Source organism: Silene latifolia, chromosome 10, assembly GCF_048544455.1.
Source record: "Silene latifolia isolate original U9 population chromosome 10, ASM4854445v1, whole genome shotgun sequence".
Classification (NCBI taxonomy): Eukaryota; Viridiplantae; Streptophyta; class Magnoliopsida; order Caryophyllales; family Caryophyllaceae; genus Silene; species Silene latifolia.
Window position 1 is genome coordinate 22,043,325 of NC_133535.1, and position 21,444 is coordinate 22,064,768.

The 21,444-nt window shown below is 34.1% G+C and overlaps 3 protein-coding genes across 4 annotated transcripts; 1 reads left to right on the top strand and 2 right to left on the bottom strand.

Annotated features, from left to right (window-relative positions):
* Positions 1-502: 502 nt before the first annotated feature.
* On the top strand, positions 503-4,438 carry LOC141607269 (uncharacterized). Its single transcript, XM_074426626.1, has 4 exons — positions 503-1,268; positions 1,312-1,901; positions 4,225-4,293; positions 4,400-4,438. Exons 1-4 carry the CDS (start codon positions 503-505, stop codon positions 4,436-4,438), a joined length of 1,464 nt encoding a protein of 487 aa, XP_074282727.1.
* Positions 4,439-4,616: 178 nt separating this feature from the next.
* LOC141607271 (protein AGENET DOMAIN (AGD)-CONTAINING P1-like) lies at positions 4,617-5,039 on the bottom strand. The gene has a single exon (XM_074426627.1). It carries the CDS (start codon positions 5,037-5,039, stop codon positions 4,617-4,619), a length of 423 nt encoding a protein of 140 aa, XP_074282728.1.
* A 9,744-nt stretch (positions 5,040-14,783) lies between these two features.
* On the bottom strand, positions 14,784-19,241 carry LOC141605352 (uncharacterized). Of its 2 annotated transcripts, none has more exons than XM_074424073.1 (6): positions 18,978-19,241; positions 18,785-18,855; positions 16,280-16,385; positions 15,768-15,900; positions 15,502-15,642; positions 14,784-15,113 (listed from the first exon to the last, which is right to left on the bottom strand). In XM_074424073.1, exons 1-6 carry the CDS (start codon positions 19,052-19,054, stop codon positions 14,997-14,999), a joined length of 645 nt encoding a protein of 214 aa, XP_074280174.1. In that variant the 5' UTR covers positions 19,055-19,241; the 3' UTR covers positions 14,784-14,996. The 2 variants fall into 2 exon arrangements, with proteins under 2 accessions (XP_074280174.1, XP_074280175.1); XM_074424074.1 differs by having other exon boundaries at positions 14,784-15,140; positions 18,978-19,213.
* Positions 19,242-21,444: the final 2,203 nt, after the last annotated feature.

Below are 21,444 nucleotides of genomic sequence, written 5' to 3' on the forward strand. Positions count from 1 at the left end.
TTGTCGTCCCTTACAATATTGACCTCTTGGTCAAGTACCAGGCACACTTGAATGTAGAATGGTGTAATAAGCATAGATATATAAAATACCTGTTCAAGTATATGTCCAAGGGTCCCGATATGGCGCTCGCAAGTGTACAAGAAGTTAGAGGTGACGATGGTGACAAATATGACAAGTCAGTGGATGAAATAGAGACATTTCTAAGATGTAGGTATGTCTCTGCCTCATAAGCCTAGAAGGAGAACAAAATGTCATTTTTGATGACGAGGAACCACCTGACGAAGTACTTGAAAGAGTTGGGCAGGCACAGACGACCCTAACAGAGTGGATGGTAACAAAACAAAAACACAAGGAAGCTCGCCAATTAACATATGCCGAATTCCCAACAAAATGGGTTTGGGATTCTGAAACAAAAGTATGGACGAAAAGGAAAAAAGGCATGAAAATTGGGCTAAATTATTTTGCACCACCCAACTCGGGAGTGTTGTATTATTTAAGGCTCATGTTGAATATAGTGAAAGGAGCACAAAGTTTTAAAGATATTCGAACCGTGGACGATGTGGTGCATCCAACATTCAAATCGGCGTGTAATGCTCTGGGTCTCTTGGACGGTGATGACGAATGGCATACAGCTTTGACTGAAGCCGCCACTTGGTCAACCGCTCGACAACTTCGTGAGTTATTTGTAACAATACTATTATTCTGTGAAGTTTCAGACCCAAACACCATATGGTCGGCACATTGGGAAAAGTTATCTGATGACATTTTACCCCGCCAAAGAAGAAGAATGGGAGTTGAGGACTTAACTCTAAGTGAGGAACAGATTAAAAATTACGCTCTTCTTGACATTGAACAAATCTTAAATCGGAGTGGGAGGAGCCTGAAAGAATATGCGGAATTCCCTCTTCCAGATCACACACTGTTACAGTATTCAACAAATCGACTTATACTGGAAGAGCAGGATTATGACGAACTAGCACTCCAACTTCAAGTAGAGAACTTGCGCTCAAAGTTGAACACTGAACAAAGGGTAGTTTATGAAACTGTGTTAGATGCAGTGCACCAAAAGAGAGGAGGTGTGTACTTTGTTTATCACAGCGGAGGAACCGGGAAAACATATCTTTGGAAAACATTAATATCCCGCCTTAGAGGAGAAGGACATATAGTCCTAGCTGTTGCCTCATCTGGAATATCAGCATTGCTACTGATTTCGGGAAGAACAGCACATTCAAGGTTTGCAATACCATTAAATCTAACTGACAGTCAAAGTTACTGAATTAGCAGAATTCAATAAATGGGTACTTGATGTAGGTGATGGCAACATACTCGCAACAGCAAAAGAAGGCGAAGATGAGAGAACATGGATTAGCATACCGGAAGACATCTTAATTGAAAACAAAGGAGACCCGGTTAAGTCCATAGTAGAAGAGGTATACCCTCAACTACTTGACATCTACAAAGATCCCATATACTTACAAGGAAGAGCCATTCTCGCACCCAAAAATGAAACAACTGATGACGTGAACCATTACATGTTAGACCTCCTACCAGGAGATGCAGTAGTATCAAAGAGTGTGGACAGAATATATCCATTAACTAGGAGTGCAGAAAACATGGAGAACTTATACCCGCCAGAATTCCTAAATTCACTCAAGTTTCAGGGCTTACCAAACCACGAAATTCATCTTAAGGTGGGTTGTCCAATAATATTGTTGAGGAACATTAATCAGACAGCTGGAATGTGCAATGGTACAAGGCTCACAGTGACCAATATACAAACACGTATAATCGAGGCTAAGATCATCACAGGCACTAAAATAGTCTCTATTCCAAGAATTAAAATGACCCCAACAGAGACAAAGTGGCCATTTACAATGAAGAGGCGTCAGTTTCCGGTAAAGGTATGTTTCGCAATGACTATAAACAAAAGCCAAGGATACCGGAGCCTGTTTTTAGTCATGGGAAATTATTGTTGGAGCTTGTGTCCTACACAAATTAGTGTGATAACATTTATAAATCTCTTATAGGTTCACAAGGGTATACTTCGTATTTTATCAGTTGATTAACGATTACCTAATAACGGTTGGCTTGCTAGAAAGTTTGACGTTATTATCATACAGATGGCGGTGATCAACTGGTCCCTAAAAGTCACACCTAAAGGATGTATTTGAGAGATGTGATTGTATGAAAATATAATCACATTGATGCCTGACTAAAAGGTTAGTCCAAGTAATTGACTAAACAGATAGTCAACGTGTTGATGAGACGATTATTTAATGCCGATTAAATAATATTAGCTGAGACGAATTAACTGTCAATTCGTAAATTGAATATAATAAGTTATATTTAATTAATGTATATAATGTTAGCTTGGACGAATTAATATGTTAATTCGTAATTAAATGTAATCGGTTATATTTAATTAGCAAGTTAAAGTATATATTATACGATATTGTCACAGACCGGCATTAATAAGTTTACTGCAAGCTGTTGTGTGTAGACTAATTAATACGGAATGATATAAATGACAATTTATAAATAATACATTTTATACATTTTGTATACTACCAAAATAAGAAGATTTAATCTCCTTATTTTTGGTAAGTAGAAAAACCGAAAAAAAAAGAGAAAATAATTTCTCTTATTTTCGGAAAAATGGGCCGAAATTAGGAGATAAAAAAATCTCCCTTTGGACTTCTCTTTTTCGGTGTAAATAAGAGGAGAAGGGAGATTATTTCTCTACCCTAATTTTTCTAACCTATTCTTGCCTCTCATCTAAAAACACAAAAACGAAAAACCCTAAGCAATTTACTGAAATTCGGGGATCGATTCTAGCAAGAAGCAAAGGGCATATCTCATATCGTCTTGGGTGCAACTGATAGGTGAATATCATTGCGATATTGTTCTTAGGCCGATTTTGCTAGGACCGAAAGTTGTTTCTTTTTCTCTACCCTTTTGTTTATGTAATTTATTTTATGACTAGCATTCATCATTATAAATTCGTTATAATCCTTAATATTAAGGGAAGTATACAGATTATTTCTCACAATTATATGTAGCTATTTCAAGAGTAACCACCCGTAAAGGATTGAAGATATGCATACCTAAAAATGAGAATGATGACGAGTACAACAAAAAGACTAAAAATGTTGTTTATAAGGAAATATTGTCAACCTTATGAACAAACATTCATAAGTAAATCCTCTCTTCAAAAGACTTTTACTGGGGATATCATCTTCAGTCTTCGGTTTAAAAAAAAAAAAAAAAAAAAAAAAAAAAAAAAAAAAAAACTTTGTTATCTGGTGTGCACCCATATTTTTCTTAGTGTAATTCTTGATATCTTCATCAGCTTCAATCTTCATATTCTCAAAATTCTTCTAAAGGTATTTAGTATTTATGTTACTGTTTGTAGTACAAAGCACCAATATTGCAATTTATTCTGTTTACTTACCTAAATAACATAGTGCATTTCAAACTTAAGCTAACTAGATATACCCTCTGAAGTAGGTTTAAATAAATCCACCAAGAGTTCCCCAAAGGGTTCCCTAAAGACCTGTAACTTTGAAATGAACTAATTTTATCACATGATTTACAATTGCGGAGAAACGTGAGTGTACCTATAAGGAGTGGTGCAAGAAGAAATCCCTGATGATTTTAATTTGATTTATATCGGATGGACGAGGCCACGAGGGTGTGTTGAACTTGATGATCTTGCTATTTGTTATCTTGACAATGCTTTTAATTTGATTTGGTTGTTTTGAATATCTTATTTTCGATTTTTAGTTTCTCTTTAGGGTACACACTACATTTGGTCACATTAATCTTGGCTGAAAACTTTCATTTGGGCTGAAGAACAAAAAATTTAGGATGGTAAACATGTCTGTTGTTTCCTGTGTCATAAATGTTGATTATGGATTGCTCATTTTTCTACAGTGAATGATTTATTATAATTGCGCATGGTTTATTTGGTTCTCCAATTATCGTCGGTGTAATTCCCTCGCCCTGGGTATATGTTACGAAAATTAAAATTGGAGAAAAAAATTGCTTTTGGTAAATGGTGTTCTTCGCATAAAAACCATCATGGTTCGAATGAATTAACTTATTAGACTTATGTTATATATCATTTACGGCGTAGTTCTCACATTTGTAGGCTTTCTAGCCTTGATCATTTATGATGTAAGCTTAAAAAACTAACTTATAACTTATGTTGGATAATTGCTTTAGGTACAAAGCTTACACCTTGGGCTCCCAAAGCTACTTTACGACATGAAGGAAAAAGGCAGATATGAAATTGTAAGTTATTATTATTTTAAATTAATGTTATCTACTCTCATGGTTACATTTCTAATATACGATTAAAAATAAAACATTCTCAGTAACCTTCACATGTTTTTTTCAGTTGGTAAACAAACCTGGATTTATTTCCTATAACTATTAGTTTTAAAATTAACTTCAACCAAACGACACTTTGAAAGTTCTCTTTCTCATACTGAATCTAGAACACAATGTTATGTAATTCAAATGAAAATAAAGGATAGACTTGATACAAACATTGTCCACACCATACACTTGCCAACAAGGAAAAAAAAAACAGCACACCTATCTAGATTTTACATTTAATCAATCACAATAACCCATCTTTCTTCCTCCCACACCTGATGTAGGCGCATTTGCCCAAGTTCACAAATAACTACTTCATCAAATGTATCAATAAGCACTACATGGTAACTATAAAATGGGAATGCACAAACGTGCAAGACTCTTCCAAGCCACCAACCACCATCGAAGTACACCTCCGCTAGATCACCGCCATCAAATCTGGAGCTCTGGATATGCGGCGGGCGTGGCCGTATTTTCTCAATGGCAACAACTTCCCTATGAAGCCGTAGCCCATCAGGTTTAAACCAGTCCTCAAACTCAACATAAAAAACATCATCCTCAACCTCAAAAAGTAAGCACGCAACAAAGTAGGTAACTAAAAACCCCAACTCAGGAAAGCATACCTCAACTATGTCACCAAGAGCGTAAGAGTGAACCATTTTCAGGGGTAAGGATATAGAATATGATCAATTGTTAATTTAAGTGAAAAAATAACAAAGTGTAGCAAATAAGAGGCTGATGACATTATATTTATACGAATGACTAGGAGAAAAGAACTTAATAATATGTTTTAAAAGTATTGTGACTGTTACAAAATTTACCTTAGAAAATAATAGACCCAAATATTAAATGCGGAGAATGAATAATTAACACAATAAAATAAAATAAAGTCTGAATGATCTGCTCTGAAGTAAGTACTACTGACTGTTACAAAAAACGGACAGTCAAACAATAAAATCAGCATAATAAAAGCAAAAAATTGAATAATTACAAAATTAATCATCTTCAACATAATTAGCTAAATTAAATCATATTTACCACAATTAAATATAGCAATAAAGATCGGTGACATTATATTTGATATGAATGCAAACCAAAACTGAAGAAATGGAAAAGACTTTTCATATCATGACATTTATATTAATTTACTACCACGAGGCTATAAGTAACAAGCTAAAAACGTAAAAGAAACATAAAACAGTCAGAGAACCACAACTAACACAAAAGTAAACACAAAACACAATAAAAATTTAGTTAAAAAAAATTGTGAATTACGTTGACGCAAAACATCAAAATAGAACTAATATTTTGCCTAAATTAATGCAGGGAAGTCAAATACAAAATAGCAGCAAAGACAACTATGGCCCCTCAGGCAGCAACGGTCGCCACATTATCTCCTTCAAAGTCACTTATGAACTAACAGCTCGAGCAACCAGAATTTGGGAGATAACCTCAACCGAAAACGAACAACCACTTTCACTAGACATGGTTCTACTAGACCAAGAGGAACAATACAAAAATAAACAAGGTAAAAAAAATGATATATGATTATTAGCACTAACAATTTCTGTATATTATGTAAACAGGGCAACCATATACACACTACTATACCAAAACGCATGGTTAGTTCTTACAAAGAAACTCTCAAAGAAGGCAAAATCTACAAACTCCAACATTTCGATGTAGCCAAGAATAACCGGTCATACAAGCCTGTCACGATCACCGAAAACATCATCAAATGCACCACGTTTACTTCAATAATGGAAGAGCAGGACCAAAGTCAGCCAATCCCTCATCACAAGTTTGAGTTCTACCCACTAAACACTCTCCACGAGCATTCCAACAAATACGATTACTTAATAGGTATATTAAAATTCATACCCTTTTAAGTATTTATTTAATTTATTGATTTCAATTAATAATAATGACAGTTTCCTCACCATATCAAGAATATATAACCACCTCCGGTATATATTTTGTAGATGTTATTGGCTTCTTAACAATTGTTGAGAACAAGAGACAAATAGTAACCAAAAACGGACTCACCGAACTACGCCACATATACATCCAAGATGAGAGGTAAGAATCACTTTATCAAAATGCACATGCGATTATTATTTGGAATATATAACCAAGTACTGCAAGAAGCAGGAAAGAAGCGGTGAGAGTCACATTGTGGGGTAAAACAGCAGACCTAATAGGTGACAAACCAGAGTTGAACAATGCTCAAGCACACGTCGTCGTATAACATCTGTGAAAGATGTTTTGTATGATGGTAACTACATTAATTAAACCCAGCCCACTAACAATAACCAACACAATAAGCGCGAATCAATTAATATTATTTCTGAAAAATGCAGAGGCTGATCAGTTACAGTAAACATACGGTACAAAAATATACATCAACTTGGAAATTCCAGAAGTAAAACACTTAAGAGAAAGGTGCCACCAACCCCAGGCACGCTTTTAACTTATAATATAATTGTGTACAAACTATCTCAAGAAAAAAAAAAACAATTTTCAACGCAGGAAAGAAGAACCTCATGAGGTGAAGTTCATCAGCAATGCAGGAATTAACACAGAAGAACCGTTGTTCAAATCCATTGAAGAACTACAAGAGATGGAACTCCCATATGAGGTAAAATAGAAAATGATTCATTCGTTTATGTGAATTCTATGTAGAAAATATTTTCAAGATATATACATGCATAACCAAACCATTCCTAAAGAGAGAATTGTTCCTTTGTCAAGGGGCCATAACGGAAATAAGATTCGACGTTGAATGGAGGTACATGTCTTGCACGACATGCAAAACCAGTCTACAGGACGACAAAATTTGTACCCACTGCAACAAATATATAGAATACCCAATGCAAAGGTAAGTAACAGTAATATCCTAAAGTAAATCAAAATTAACCTTACCAAGACATTAAAAGCTAGGACTAAACATCATAGTAAAACAGGTACAGGCTAATGACAACCTTATCCGACGGAGTCAGCTCAGCGAAATTAGTGCTCTCCGACAAGGAAGCGGAGAAAGTCATAGGCAATCCAATTAACAAACTGCTTGACCTATATGAAAAGGTATGCCAGATCCCAAAACTATTTAAACCAAACAACTATTCTAAAACCAAATAACACAACATTGAAATTGGATACTAACTACGGGAGTATCAACACCTTGCAGGATGATGGAAAAGAAAGAGTTTTTAATATTTTACAGGAATGTGTTGGCAAAGAATACACATTTAAAGTCAAGGTCGGGATGAGCAAATTTGGGAACGAGAGAGAACTTAAAGGACAAAAGACAATGCCAACCAATCCAGAATTCGAAGAACCAAACAATGCCAATAATGAAAAAGAACAGGTACGTAGGACTACACTACTACTACTACTACAGTAAACCCTGCAATACTACTACAATGCAGCCAAAAAAATACACGGACGTTTTAAATGATTTAACATGAACAATAAACAACAGGTACATAACTCCGATGACAATTCCTGGAAGCTACTCTCAACCACAACACCAGAGAACAAAGAAAAACGAAAACAAGCAGAAAAGTAAGTAAATTTCATACACATTAAACTATGATTAAGTAAGAAGCGTTCGCAGCATTCTTCACCAGTTATATATATATATATATATATATATATATATATATATAATTTTTTCTTTTTCGATTTAAATAATATTATTACTCGCTACATAATTTTTATTAGTTTTAAGTTTGTATAACTTTAAAATAAATAAATGAATGTTTAATTTTTAGGTACTACGATTTTTGAGAAATATATAACGTTACATAAAATTTAAAGTTTAGTATTTACTTTTAAGTTTAATTGCTTTTTAATCTTCTTAACAAATAAAAAGCAAAATTTAATATTTATTATACTTTAATTTGTTTTTAATGCTATAACTATTCCAACTTTTTTGCAGGACAAAAATAAAAAAACAAGAGACCGATCTGGTGAGGTGCAACACAAACAGAAAGCGTCCAAAATCAGCGGAGACAACAACCCCACGTAACACCACCACCAAAAGAGCTAATGGATAATATAATGAGTAGGGAAAAAGGCACAACTGAAATAACGGTAAGAAGAATCTATTGCCTCCGTCTAGAGTTGCCATTTATTTTTCTAGCTAAACCCCAACAATAGTTTCCTTTTATTTAATTGTCGTATCTTTTCATTGTTCAATACACTATATGTACTACTGCTTAATTTACAATTTCGTACCCAACTAAATGGCTACCATATACAAAAAAAAAAAAAAAAAAAAAAAACCTAATACTAATAGCATAGCTAAATTCGCTTTAAACAGCCACTTAACAAACTAAAAACGGTAAAATGAATAACATAACCAAGAAAAGTAGCCAAAAAAAGATTACGTGGCTTTTTTTTTATCCGATGTGGCATTGTCTACGTGGCATTTCTAGGCTAACCTTTTAATAATATTTTATAGATTAATCTTTCTACAAGAAGAAAGGGCAATTAAAATATTAAATCATTCTGCTTTGTCTACTCATCATAAAGCATAAATGACCCTAGTAAATGAATAAATACTCTGGAGCCGAGAAGAAAAATATACCTATTTTATTCACCAATAAAACAATCTTCTTATTTCTGCCTGAGTTTCGCACCATTTTCTCCATATCAACACATCGTGTACCAAGGGGGTCACGAGCATCAAGAACCTCCACTATGGCATCAGATAAATCAATGACCTTAACCAACTCCTCATAGCAAACCTTGTCAGAATTATCTGCAAAAAGGAAGGAAAAGTAACTCACTCTGTCAAAAAACAGTCATCAGCAGAAACATTTCCTTCATTGTTTGTCGATTGCAAGCAAACATCGATAAGTCCTAAATTAATGCTAAAGTGCATTAAATAAACATGATATGGTATAGTTTACCGAGTGTATGCTATACATATTCAAAAATAAAACTAAACTGAAAAAAGGTGAACATAGTATCTGACCCAATTGGGATTGGGTCTTCAAACTTCTCAATCCTTTTGCAATAACGAAGCGCGATAGATGCATCATTCTTTCTCGATCTTCACCTTCTCCGTCTTCTCCAGATTGGCTCGCTTAAGAAGTTGAGCTCACTTGACTACATTCATTTTTGTGCTGATTCTACAGTTTTTCTCTTTGTTGTTTTCTGTTGTACACTCCCAGTAGTTGTCATCATCCAATGATGTCTTCTTATAATGCTCATGACATAGATAAACAGCGTATCCGATATGGCAAACACTATGTCTTTTTGTATTCTTATCGTTACATGTAACCTATATGCATTTGTGAAGGGTTATGAAAAATAACTAGGTTTGTGACCCGTGAGATTCACGGGTTTATCTGTTTTAGTTTTGTTATTTTTATCGTATTGTTTATATTTGTCGGAGCAATTAGTTGATCCATTTAAAAAATATAGTCTTGAAATACATAAAAGTTGGTTGGTTAATGCCTTATTTATGTGACAATTTAGGTTTATTTTCAAAACTATATATTGTATTTTAGTTGTTATTTTGATTATTATACTAAAAATATGCGGTTTTAAAAAAAGTTACCTTTCAATGAGTCCAGTAATTCATGACACCATGTAAAAAAATTAAATGCTTAAGGTTGCTTTTTGTTTAGATTGTATATATTTTGTACTAAATTTTCTATGTAAAAGTTTGAACGTCGCTTTGTCTTCCGGCAAATAAAGTTAATAAGTAAAGATGAAAGGGCAAATTAATGCACCATGTTGAATTATTTCTCTTTTTTTTCCCTTCTTTTTTTGAAAATAATAAATCTCACAATGTAAGGAGCTTAAAACATATAGAATTATAAAGTTTTTTTTATCTTCTCAATATTTTAACTGTCATAAATCATATAGTAGCATAGTTATGAAATTTAATAAATGCTAGTCTTACTATATCATTTATACCAATTTGTCAAAAATTCCAAATTTTATATTTTTGCATAAATGATAAAATGAGTTAAATAATAGCCTACTACAAATCTCATTGCAATCTTTTATGTATTATAAGACATATGCATTAGATAATATGATTGACATGTGCACATAAATATTGGATCATAATTTACATTTAGTCATTATCTATGTCAATAGAATTTTTTTGTCTAACTTGTTAATAAGATTGAGATCATCGCAACTCCAATTTCATTCTATGAGAGTTATTTTTCAAAGGAAAAATAATGAGTAAAAAAGAAACGCGTACCCAAATAAAACATACATTTGAAAGTTTCTGAAATACTAAATTTTATTTATAAACCTAAAAACAATTAGTCATTCACATTCATGTAATCAATTTTGTAGTTAGTTTATAACATAGTATTAAGTGAAATGGAGGGATTATTTGTTTAAACAATTTTAGTATTTATCTTTTTCAAATAGTCTTCTTTCTCCAATGAACTATCCCTAAAAAAAATCCACTGAGTGATTAATAAAAAACAAATTGGTGGAATTTGATTTATCTAATATTAACCTTATCGTTATTAATTTAAGTTTTCCCTTAAATAATGTAAGAAATAGGGTATTGAATCTTAAAGATGTAAATATATATTTACCTATGAATAGCACAACTTCACAAATCTTGATAGCCCCTAAATGAGGATAAAAGAACATATATGTGAAGGTTAAAAATGTGAAGATTACTTCATAACCAATGGAACATAAAAATAAATACATAAATTATTAATTTAAAACCTTAGTACACTTACCTTGATGTTGATATAATTATAAGAAAGATTATTGACACATATATATAATTCCTTTTGGCAATGGGGGTAAAAAAAATATTCGCTTTAATTTCGGCTCCCAAATGATGCCTTCCATCAAACATTTATAACCAAATGAGGATGCGTTTTATGACTTTTGGGTTTTTTTATTATTACAAAATTTAATATATACATAAATATGTATAAATGTTTTATGACGTTTGAGCATTCATTTTCATTATTAGCAAATTTAATATAGACATAAATATAGAGTAATGAGAAATGAAATATAAAAGGTTTAATTTATTTTTATTTTTTTACAAAATCCACATTGCATGAGAATTGTTTAGGGAGTTATCTTACAAACTAAAAAATGGTGGATATTTTTTCTTCCCTTTTATTTATAAATCATATTTATAGATTTACATATGTATTCAATTTAATGAAATTGAGCAAGTTTATTGCAATAATATTTAAGAAGGAGTTGCACATATAAATAATTTAAAATTAGAGTAATGTAAATTTTTATTTTTTGTTTAACCAATTGTAGTTTTAAAAATTAAAATGTCAATGTTTAATGTTAACTATATTATTATTTGCCTTTAATATTTACAAATTATTTATTATTTCATAAATAGCGTAAAATAAAATTATGTGATATTTATTTGTTACTTAAAATATTCTAAGAATAAACGTAGAAATTTAAAATTTAGTATGAATTTTGATTTTTAATTATTTTAAAATTTATCTAGAAATTAAAAAGGCCAAAATTTAATGTTTGTTATGCTAATTTATTTTTTATGTAAATATTTTTTAATGTGTGTATCGTTTTAAATGGATCATTATACGAACATGAATTACCCTCTTAATTAAACACGTCATACTACGCGAAGGATTGGTGACGTGGAATTTTGGTAATGCAAGGTGACATTTAGTAATACAAGGTGACATTGTCTACGTGGCTTTTAAGGTTTACCCTTTTAATAATATTTATAGATTTTGAGAGACCCATGGTTTGCTAATTGTAAACGTTCAAAACATTATTTTTAAAAGAAGTTTGATTTTTGAAGCTAATTGGGGGTTGAATTTAAAAAGGTGGTTGAAATCGAAATTGTAATTAATACTATTTCAAAGGTGATATCTGAAATATTTGAGTAAGTAGCTGAAAATGTACACCTTAATTAATTCTCAATAAAAAAGAACATTATCGGAGATGTCTTAGTCTAATGGTTAAGACGAAGCTATTGTGGACAATAGGTCCCAGATTCAAATCCCCCTCCTTTTTATTGTAATGCGACTTTTTGCACGCTTTAATTGACCAAAGATAAAATAAAAAAGAAGATCAAACAAAAACAAATATATAGAATCAATTTTTTCTCTCATGCCACTCCAAGTAGGTTTTTATTACAAGTTGCTGAAATTGATTTCGGTTGTTCATAACAAACACATAAAAAATAAAGTAGCTGAAAATTTGATGAAATAAACTATTTTAATCAGATAAGGTAACTTATTTAATTCACAAAGACAGTTTTGATAAAGTATTATGCTTGAAATTCCTTTTTTCATTAGTAAATTTAATTTCCATGCAATAAAATCGAAGCACTAGTCACTTGAAATTACATCACGAAAAGGATTACATTGTTCACCGCTTCGATATGGAAAGAATCAAGTCCAAAAATATTAGACATACGACAATCTTTTAGCCATACATGTTATAAAATCTACTACTAATTTTTAAGGTCAACTTCAAAAAGATCAACAATAAGTGTACTCGGCCAATTTGGGAGAGAAATGCGTTGGGATCATATGATCGACAGAAATTTGACAAGTTTAAGGTTCGGAATAATAGTGGAGAAATCACCTTTATAAGATATCCGTAAGAACTTGTTTGGATGAGGAGTGGAGGGAAAGGAAGTGGAGAGGTAGGAACTAGCCAACTAGGAAGGGATACAAAATCCCGGAAATGGATCATCTTTATTTCCTCTTAGGGCTTGCTTGGATTGAGGGTAATAGGAGGGGAATGAATAGGGGAGTAGTATGTGAGGTGTATTTCCCATGTTTGGTATGGGGGTAATTATTCACCCCCTGGAATTATTACCCTTGTGAAAGGGTAATACATTAACCACCCTCCCCCCTGGGTAATGATTGAGGGAGTAAAAGATCTACTCAGTAATCATTACTCTTATGTCAAACATATCATCAAGGAACTCATTACCCCACTAATTAATTTCCCCAGTAATTATCGCCCAATAAAACTTACCCCCTTAATAATTCCATGGATTCCAGGCAAGCCCTTAAACTTATTTAATACTCCCTTCTATTCCGAATAAGTGTCCCATTTGAACAATGACACGAAAATTAAGGAATATAGTTAAAATAATGAAAATTATTGTATAGGGGTAAGAATATATGAGTTAAATAATGAAAAGTATTGAATATAATGGCCTAATGGGTTATGGGTAGTTGGGGTTAGAGTTGGCATAAAGGGCCGCGGGCCGGTGGGCGGCACGGCCAGGCACGGCGCACGGCACGGCACGGCCCGGCCCAACGAGAAAATTGAGGAAGCACGGGCACGGCTGACTACTGGGCTTGAGACGCAGACTCCGCGCAATTTTTTTTTCAAACCGTGCCTAGGCACGGCACGCACGCCCAGACGGTGGGCCCGTCACACACACCAGCACGACGCGGGCTTGGCACGGCCCGACACGAAGAGTGGCCCGTTGATTATTATTTATTAAACAAAAAGTACATTAATATTTAATAAAATATATATTTAAAACATTAATCATCATTTATTAAACAAAAAGTACATTCATATTTAATAAAATATATATTTAAACCATTAATCATCATTTATTAAACACAAAGTATTAAAAAATATCAATTATATAACGTTTTTTTTTTAAATAAAAAAAAATATTAAGGCACATGGGCCGGCCCACGGACAAGGCACGAAAAGCCCATGGGCCAGGCACGGCCCGAGCACGAAAATGGCCGTGCCTTGAGCGGGCCGCGCGTAGGTTTGGATCGGTGGGCCGGCACGGCACGGCCCGAGGAGCCCAATATCCGTGCCTGGGCCGGGCCAATTTTGGGGGAAGGCACGACGGGCCGGCACGCGGGCCGGCCCAGCACGGCCCATTGCCTACTCTAGTTGGGGTGGTAAATAAAGAAAAGAGCTAAGGGTAGGAAAGTAAAAACAAACCATGTCCAAATATGGCAAATGGGACAGTTATGTGAATAGACGAAAATGGCAAACGGGACAGTTATTTAGAATAGGAGGGAGTAATATTTTTTCCCTCCAAACCTCATTATCCCTTTATTTTTACCCATAAATTTTTAGTCGTTCGATGATGCCAGAATACGATCTGAATCATCGAAAGGAAATGGCATCTCCATTTCTTTTTAGGAAATGGAGAGAAACTCTCCTCCAAAATCCCTTGTTTGGATAATATGTGGGGTACGAGGGAAATGGCAAGAATTTAGAGAGGTCCATTTTCCGTTCTCCAAGCATAATCAAATCCTTCCACTATAGGAAAGTTTTGGAGGAAAACACCACCTCTCCATTCCTGCTTCCCTTCCCTCCCCTCCCCTCCATCCCCAAACCCCCTTCCCTTCTCTTTTCCTTTACTTTCGCTATCCAAACACACCATAATCTAGTAATAAGTTATTTTGAAAAGATTTGACGAACTAGAAGTTATTTACGTTAAACTTACGACCTTTTTATGGCCATATATAAGATTCATACAATCTCGAACTGACGCCTTTACATAAGTACACAATTAATTAATTAATTAATTATACAAGAGGATTATGAAACTAATATGGTTTTATTGAAGCATTATAGACTAGTGCTTCCTGCATTAAGATTCACCATGTATAAACTAATTAACATTAGTTTCCAAGGCTTTGAGAAGAACGCAAGGGAACCAACAACTCAGCCATTTCAGAAGAATCAGCCATATTCGGTGCCCGCGCCTTTTGATCTTGATGCTCTTCTTTCAGATGATGCTACAATACAGCACATCATGTTTTCAACTGATTCATGTGCAATATTAAGTTTAGGGGATTCACATGCAATATTACTCGGACTCGACTACAAGCATCCAACACTGGGCTCGTCTGAATGTCAGACTGACCTTTTTACGAAAGTTTTTTTTTTTTTTGTTTTTTGCTTAAACCAAAGTATCCAGGTGTTGTACAACTTTCCGAATGTCGAGTGTTCGACATGGTACACAGGGTAATGTGACGAGTCTGAGTAACATAGTTCACATGAACAAGAACTGAAAGAGAATCAGCTACATGCCTACATGTCCTACAAATTCGAGCGACTCAACGTTTATAACCTAGAAACTTTTGATCCAACTAAAGAAAATAGCATTCATCAGGAATCCCTCACCTTAAGCCTGACTTCTGAGCTTGGTTTCTTAGGGCTTGATGAAGAGGACTTAAATTTCCGTACTAGAACCTTGAAACAAGGCAAAAGTAGGATATAAAGTACGGCCATGATAAATGGTGTCGCAATGAGCCATCCCAGCAACTGCAATTAAAAAAAAAAAAGTCAGGCATCAAATATCTTAACCACAGGAAACCAAATTCGCTTAAAGGAGTCAGGTAAGTACTGGATTAAAGGGAAAAAGAAGACAAATTATAAGGTATACATACCGCATGGAAAATGCTCAAAAGAACTTCAGTTGAAGCTTCACCAGTCAAGACCTTTTTGAGAGCGTCAGAGGTTAAAGCGAAATGGGAGCCTCCAGATATAGTTTCCCCAAGACGCAGGAAGGGTACAATGAGACTACAATTCAAACAAGAAACGACTTAATGAGCAAGAAACAGTAGAAACCTAGAAAATAATTTTTTAGGTGTCGCTTAAATTTTCTAAAAGTAATACTCGTATGAGGTTCTAGTTTGCTAAACACATAAAATCAAGCAAAATACACCCAAAAAGTGAATTTCTATGGTCCTGTGATGCCATCCCATGAAATACAACGTGCATCTCGCCAATGATTTTTGTATTATCCTATCATACAGATCAAACATAAAAGCTACTGTACAGATACTATAAACAGCAGACTCTATAATAGCAGTGTCACCATGTTTTAAAAAAAAAAATCCATCTAAGAAACAGAATGCACAGCAGCAGGGTAGACTGTAAGATCCAAAGCAGATTTTACCTCAACTCTACTGGAGTTGCCACAAAATTAGTTAGCAAGACAGTTGGAGCATGGCAATGTGATCCCAGAATTGTGATAGCCAGCCCACATAGGAAAACGGTAACTCCTGTCATGGATTATATTTACTCAGTAAGGGAAACCAGTGTACACCATTTTGCATTCATTACCAATCAAAGAGAACCTCTACCACATACAATGTGACAGGAATTCAGGAAGTATACTTCAGATCATGCAAAACCTAATGCTACGTTCATCCTCTCACCAATTGTTATTGAGAACAAAAGCTGACACCGTGCATGATTGAACACATATCATAACCCGGTAGTATGAGAGGTCTCCCAAATTCTTATGAGGTTATCATCTCAACTTGTAGGATTTATGAGTTGGTGAGACCATCTCATATAATATTTTATTCACAATGAACTCACTCTCCAGAACAAAAGCTACATTTCCATGTAGCTTTTGAAGAGCCCAAAATAATTTTGCAATCCAGAATTTTGATTGCGTTACTTGTACCAGATTGATGGGTGACTTACGACAACCCCTATATCCCTCTATCTATAAGGAAACACCGGCATAAAAGATTATCAAGCACCAATTAGATATGAAAGCTTAAGCCCCATGAAGACCTGACAAGCTTAACAGTTAACAGTTTAACACTATGCTAATGAACCAACACAAATTCTCATTGAAGACGGACACTATCCGTCACAGCTGAAGACGGATAGTATCTCTCTCACAAAATGCTAATGGATCGTGCAAGTGAGGGTGAAATGGATACCCCACTTACCCTCTCACTTGCATTTTGTGAGAGGGTCACTATCCGTATTCAGCTTGTGACGGATAGTGGTCGTCTTCAATGAGACGGACTGATGAACCAAAATGTGATAGTTTTATTGCCGGAAGTACTAAAATCACCGTGCCAAAATCAGTTGCAGATAAGACGACATTGTTGGCTAATTTTACTCTTCTTTTTTAAACACCCCTCTTAAAAGACCGTCCTACATTATATGACAGCCAGGAAATTAGAGTAGCCAAGAAAAAACACTTGAACCTTGTTTACATGCTTCGAATCTCGTTTTTGCTGATTTCCCTCTTTTTCCCCTCTCCTATTTCATATCCCACCAAAACTTTATTAATGCAATACTTCTCTTCACCCTCCACAACTGTCAACTAATCCTCTCCCTATGTCCATTGCTAACTTATGCCATTACTTTCAATTTCACAATGTCAACTGTCAAGGGGTCCTCAAACTCAACCAATAATTCAGCTGTAAGGAACCAAGGATGAAATGCAATTGTGCCTACCCCATCGCCTACCCAACATCTTGGACGTTCAACAATCCAGGGAGACGATTTGTTGCATGTAGAGTTGATACTCATTTTTCATGTGGGTTGATGATTATTACCTATTAGAGGGTGCTAATCGACTTTTCTTGTATTCCACATTTCCACAACAACATTACCCCAATGCCTTAGTGGCTCCTGCAAATTGCGGGTTGAGGGGAGTCGGATGTACCCCACTGTCACTTTTCTTGTGTTAAAGAAGATTATTGGTGATGGTGAAAATAGTTCCAGCAAGTAAGTAATTGAAAAGGAAGAGGAGGAGAGTAAATTGTTGGAGATGACAGTAGGAAGGTGGTGGTTAGGTTATACTTTTTGCAAGGAGGGAAATGAACAAGGTAAATAAGGGGATATCAGCCGAAAAGGAGATTCCCACACGTGTGAATATGGCCAATGCCCGATCATTAACTAAAACTCGACAGATTCATAGTTTTCGACAACAAAAAAGAAAACAAAGGTAGTTTAAAATAAAATACGATAAGATAGTCTTTTTCCAAATGCCCTTGATCTAAGATTGTTTTTGACAAAAAAAAACTTTGATCTTATTTTCAATGGCCTGATCTTTACCAATATACCGTCCCATACAATTTGGATTTCATTTGATTCTCCAGGCAATACAAGTAATAATATCCCTATTTCCAAATGACAAACCGAATTGGAAGAGCAAAAATCGAGCAATAGAGAAGAACACGCATTTAAAACTTAAAAATCAGAGCTTCCATTAAATTAAACACTATGAATCGGTTATCCACCTGATCGTAACCATTAGTAAGTATCCCATGTCTGATTATAACAAAGACAATCAATCAGAAATTAACTTCAATACAAGAGACCCATTTATACTAGCAAGCAGTTCAATCATAATAGAAAAATCGACATTTCCAGCTAACAAGGTTTTCTTTTCTGGTGTCAAAGGAGACACAAGGTGGGTACAATACCGAAGGAAGACGAATTCGAACCTGCAACCTATTATCCACACAGTAACTCCAACTCCGCCTAATATAAGACCTCTTTGTAAATTTAGTACTCTAACAATTCAATACATGATGCATTAAAACACAAATGCTGAACCTAATTACACAAATAATTACACAAATAAATGAGAAATTACAAAAAAAAAAAAAAAAAAAGTAATTAAGAGGGTAAAAGTAGTAAAAGTTACCACATATTGGGAAAACACCAAGAGTAAATCCAAGAGCAGATGAAAAGGCCAATTGTTTTGGCTCAGCACCCCTATACTTACAATAAAAACAACATAATAGGTTAAATCAATCATTCGAGAAATTATTAAGACGGTGGTATCGTGGACATTAGGTTACGAGTTCGAGAAAAGAAAGAAAGAAAGAAGAAAAAACCTGCGAATAATTTGGAGAAGAGGATCGACAACCTTGGTATGTAACCAAGAACCGAAACCCAATGTTTTTAATGGCATTTTCTATGTTTGATTTTGATTCAATGATTGCCGTTATTAATTTTTATTTTGTTTGTTGATGATGTTTATTAGATCAGGCGTCCCAAAGCTTGCTTCCCATTTCTTTCTTCTATTTTGTGGATATAAGAGAAAGAGAAACAGAAAGAGAAAGAGAAGATCAAATACTTTTTTTAAAAAAAATTGGTTTAATCTTTTTTTAAGTTTTTTTTTCTTTAAGGTAGTAAATTAATCACGAATTTTCATTTGTGACGAAAAAATATGATCATTTTATGATAATATATGTAAACTCACTAATTTTTTCTCCAAAAAACATTTTTTTTTATTAGGTAAGAAAACTAGGTTGATCCTCTAGGGTAGGACCAACCTATCTCATCCTTTCGAATGACGGAGGTAAGTTGAAGTCACCGGCTATCAAACCACCTTAAATAAGAAAGCTATTAATAATTTAATTGTATTTACTAAATAAGAAAATTAATAATTATAATGTATTTCGTTATATAATTCTTTTCATTAAAATCAATATTTTCATCAAATTATATAATTTTCACTAAATACTAAACTATAATCTTTTAATTAAAGTATATAACCCGCTTTCTTTAAAAAAAAATTTCTTTTTACAACAACATCAAAGCCTTAATCCCAAAATAAATTGGGGTCGGCTGGCATGAATCATCTTTAATAAATATTATTTATACTTTAAAATTTTAATTAAAGTATAAATAATATATAATTATAAACGATTAAATCTTTATTGATGCTATTATTTGAGAATGACTTGACTCATACTATTCTTATTATGTATAAACACAAGGAAAATGAAAGGGCGCCACCGGGTGACATCCAATTTGGGCGCCACCCTCTCACATGGGATGAGTGGGGACCCGTTCAATAAACAATTGTTGTGAGAGGGTGGCACCCAATTTGGGCGTCACCCGGTGGCGCCCTATATTATAAACACAAAATCTCATTTGTGACGGCACGTATCCGTCGAAGTGACGGATACCATTTTCCCTCACAAATAACCCAATTAGAGGAGAGAGGGAAGCACATGGGGGTGCCCCACCTTGTCCCCCCTATCCGTTTTATGAGTGGCATTATCCGTCACTTGATCCGACCCGTCTTCAGCAAGACTAATTAATAAATAAATAGTTTTGATTATTTTCATAACAAAAAAAAATGAGAGAATTTATAAATTGGAATCATTAGTTTTGCGGTACAAAAATACATTTCAGCACATTACTCAATTATCTTGGATTAATTTCAATTTCAATTTTTTTTTTTTACTCGAAACAAAATACAGTAAAGCAAAAAATGAACAATTAACAAGATACCAGTATTATTTTGCAATTCAATTTTACTCAATTTTCTTGAATAATTTTACAGTTCAATTCCTTTTGTTTTCTCATATCAAAATATAATGATGTGAAATACGAAAAATTAATGAGGCGTTACTTTAGCATAATTTAAGTAATACAAAAATAAAAACTCTATAAAGATCGCTCATTTATTACGCGGAATCTAAACTAGTTAGTTATTAATTATTAATTTTCCAAGTATTTATTGGTAGTTGAAATAAATATATGATGATTGTAAGATAATTAGCTTTCTTAGCTACTCGCTAGTATATATCAACATTTCACATGTGAAAAATGAGGTATATTATAGTATTAGGTAGAGTCTTACCAATCAACGACATTGTCTCAGTACTAAATCTGGCTATTGTATTTGTACTACATAATACTAAAAATTAAACAAAACTATTTACTAAATTAAACAAAACTATTTACTACTTGAAACGTAAATACTCCCTCTCATCCAAACTAAATGTTACATTTGACTTTTTGGCACTATTCATAATTGTAGAGGATCGTTGGTATTACTAGTAACGTATAAGAGAAAACATAGTCATGCGAGATCTTTTTGTATTCATCGTCATGAATGTTATATGAATATTAAGTTTTTAAAATTTTTAATAATGTGTAACTAAAAATATTTATGTTGTAAAACGCGTCTCGACAAGCATAATAAAGTCAAATCTAACCTTTAATTTGGATGGGAGGGAGTATCAAATAAAAATGCAATCGATGCACAGCGATTTACGGTGGCAGTTTACTGCATATGAAAAGAGAGAGAATAAGAAAAAAACGACACTCAACTACCCAATCACTCCACGCGTCCCCTGCCCACCACCGACCACCCTTGGGCTCGGCGACTACCAGCCAATTCCAACCACCCCACCAAACCACGTCCCTCGCCCTAGGCCAGCTCCAATGCCACCACACCAACTACCATTGCCACCCCATACCCCTCCCTCTCTCCAACAAACCACAGCCACCTACGCTTCACCACCCACCTAAACCACCACCACGCAAATGCCTATTCCCCCTCCC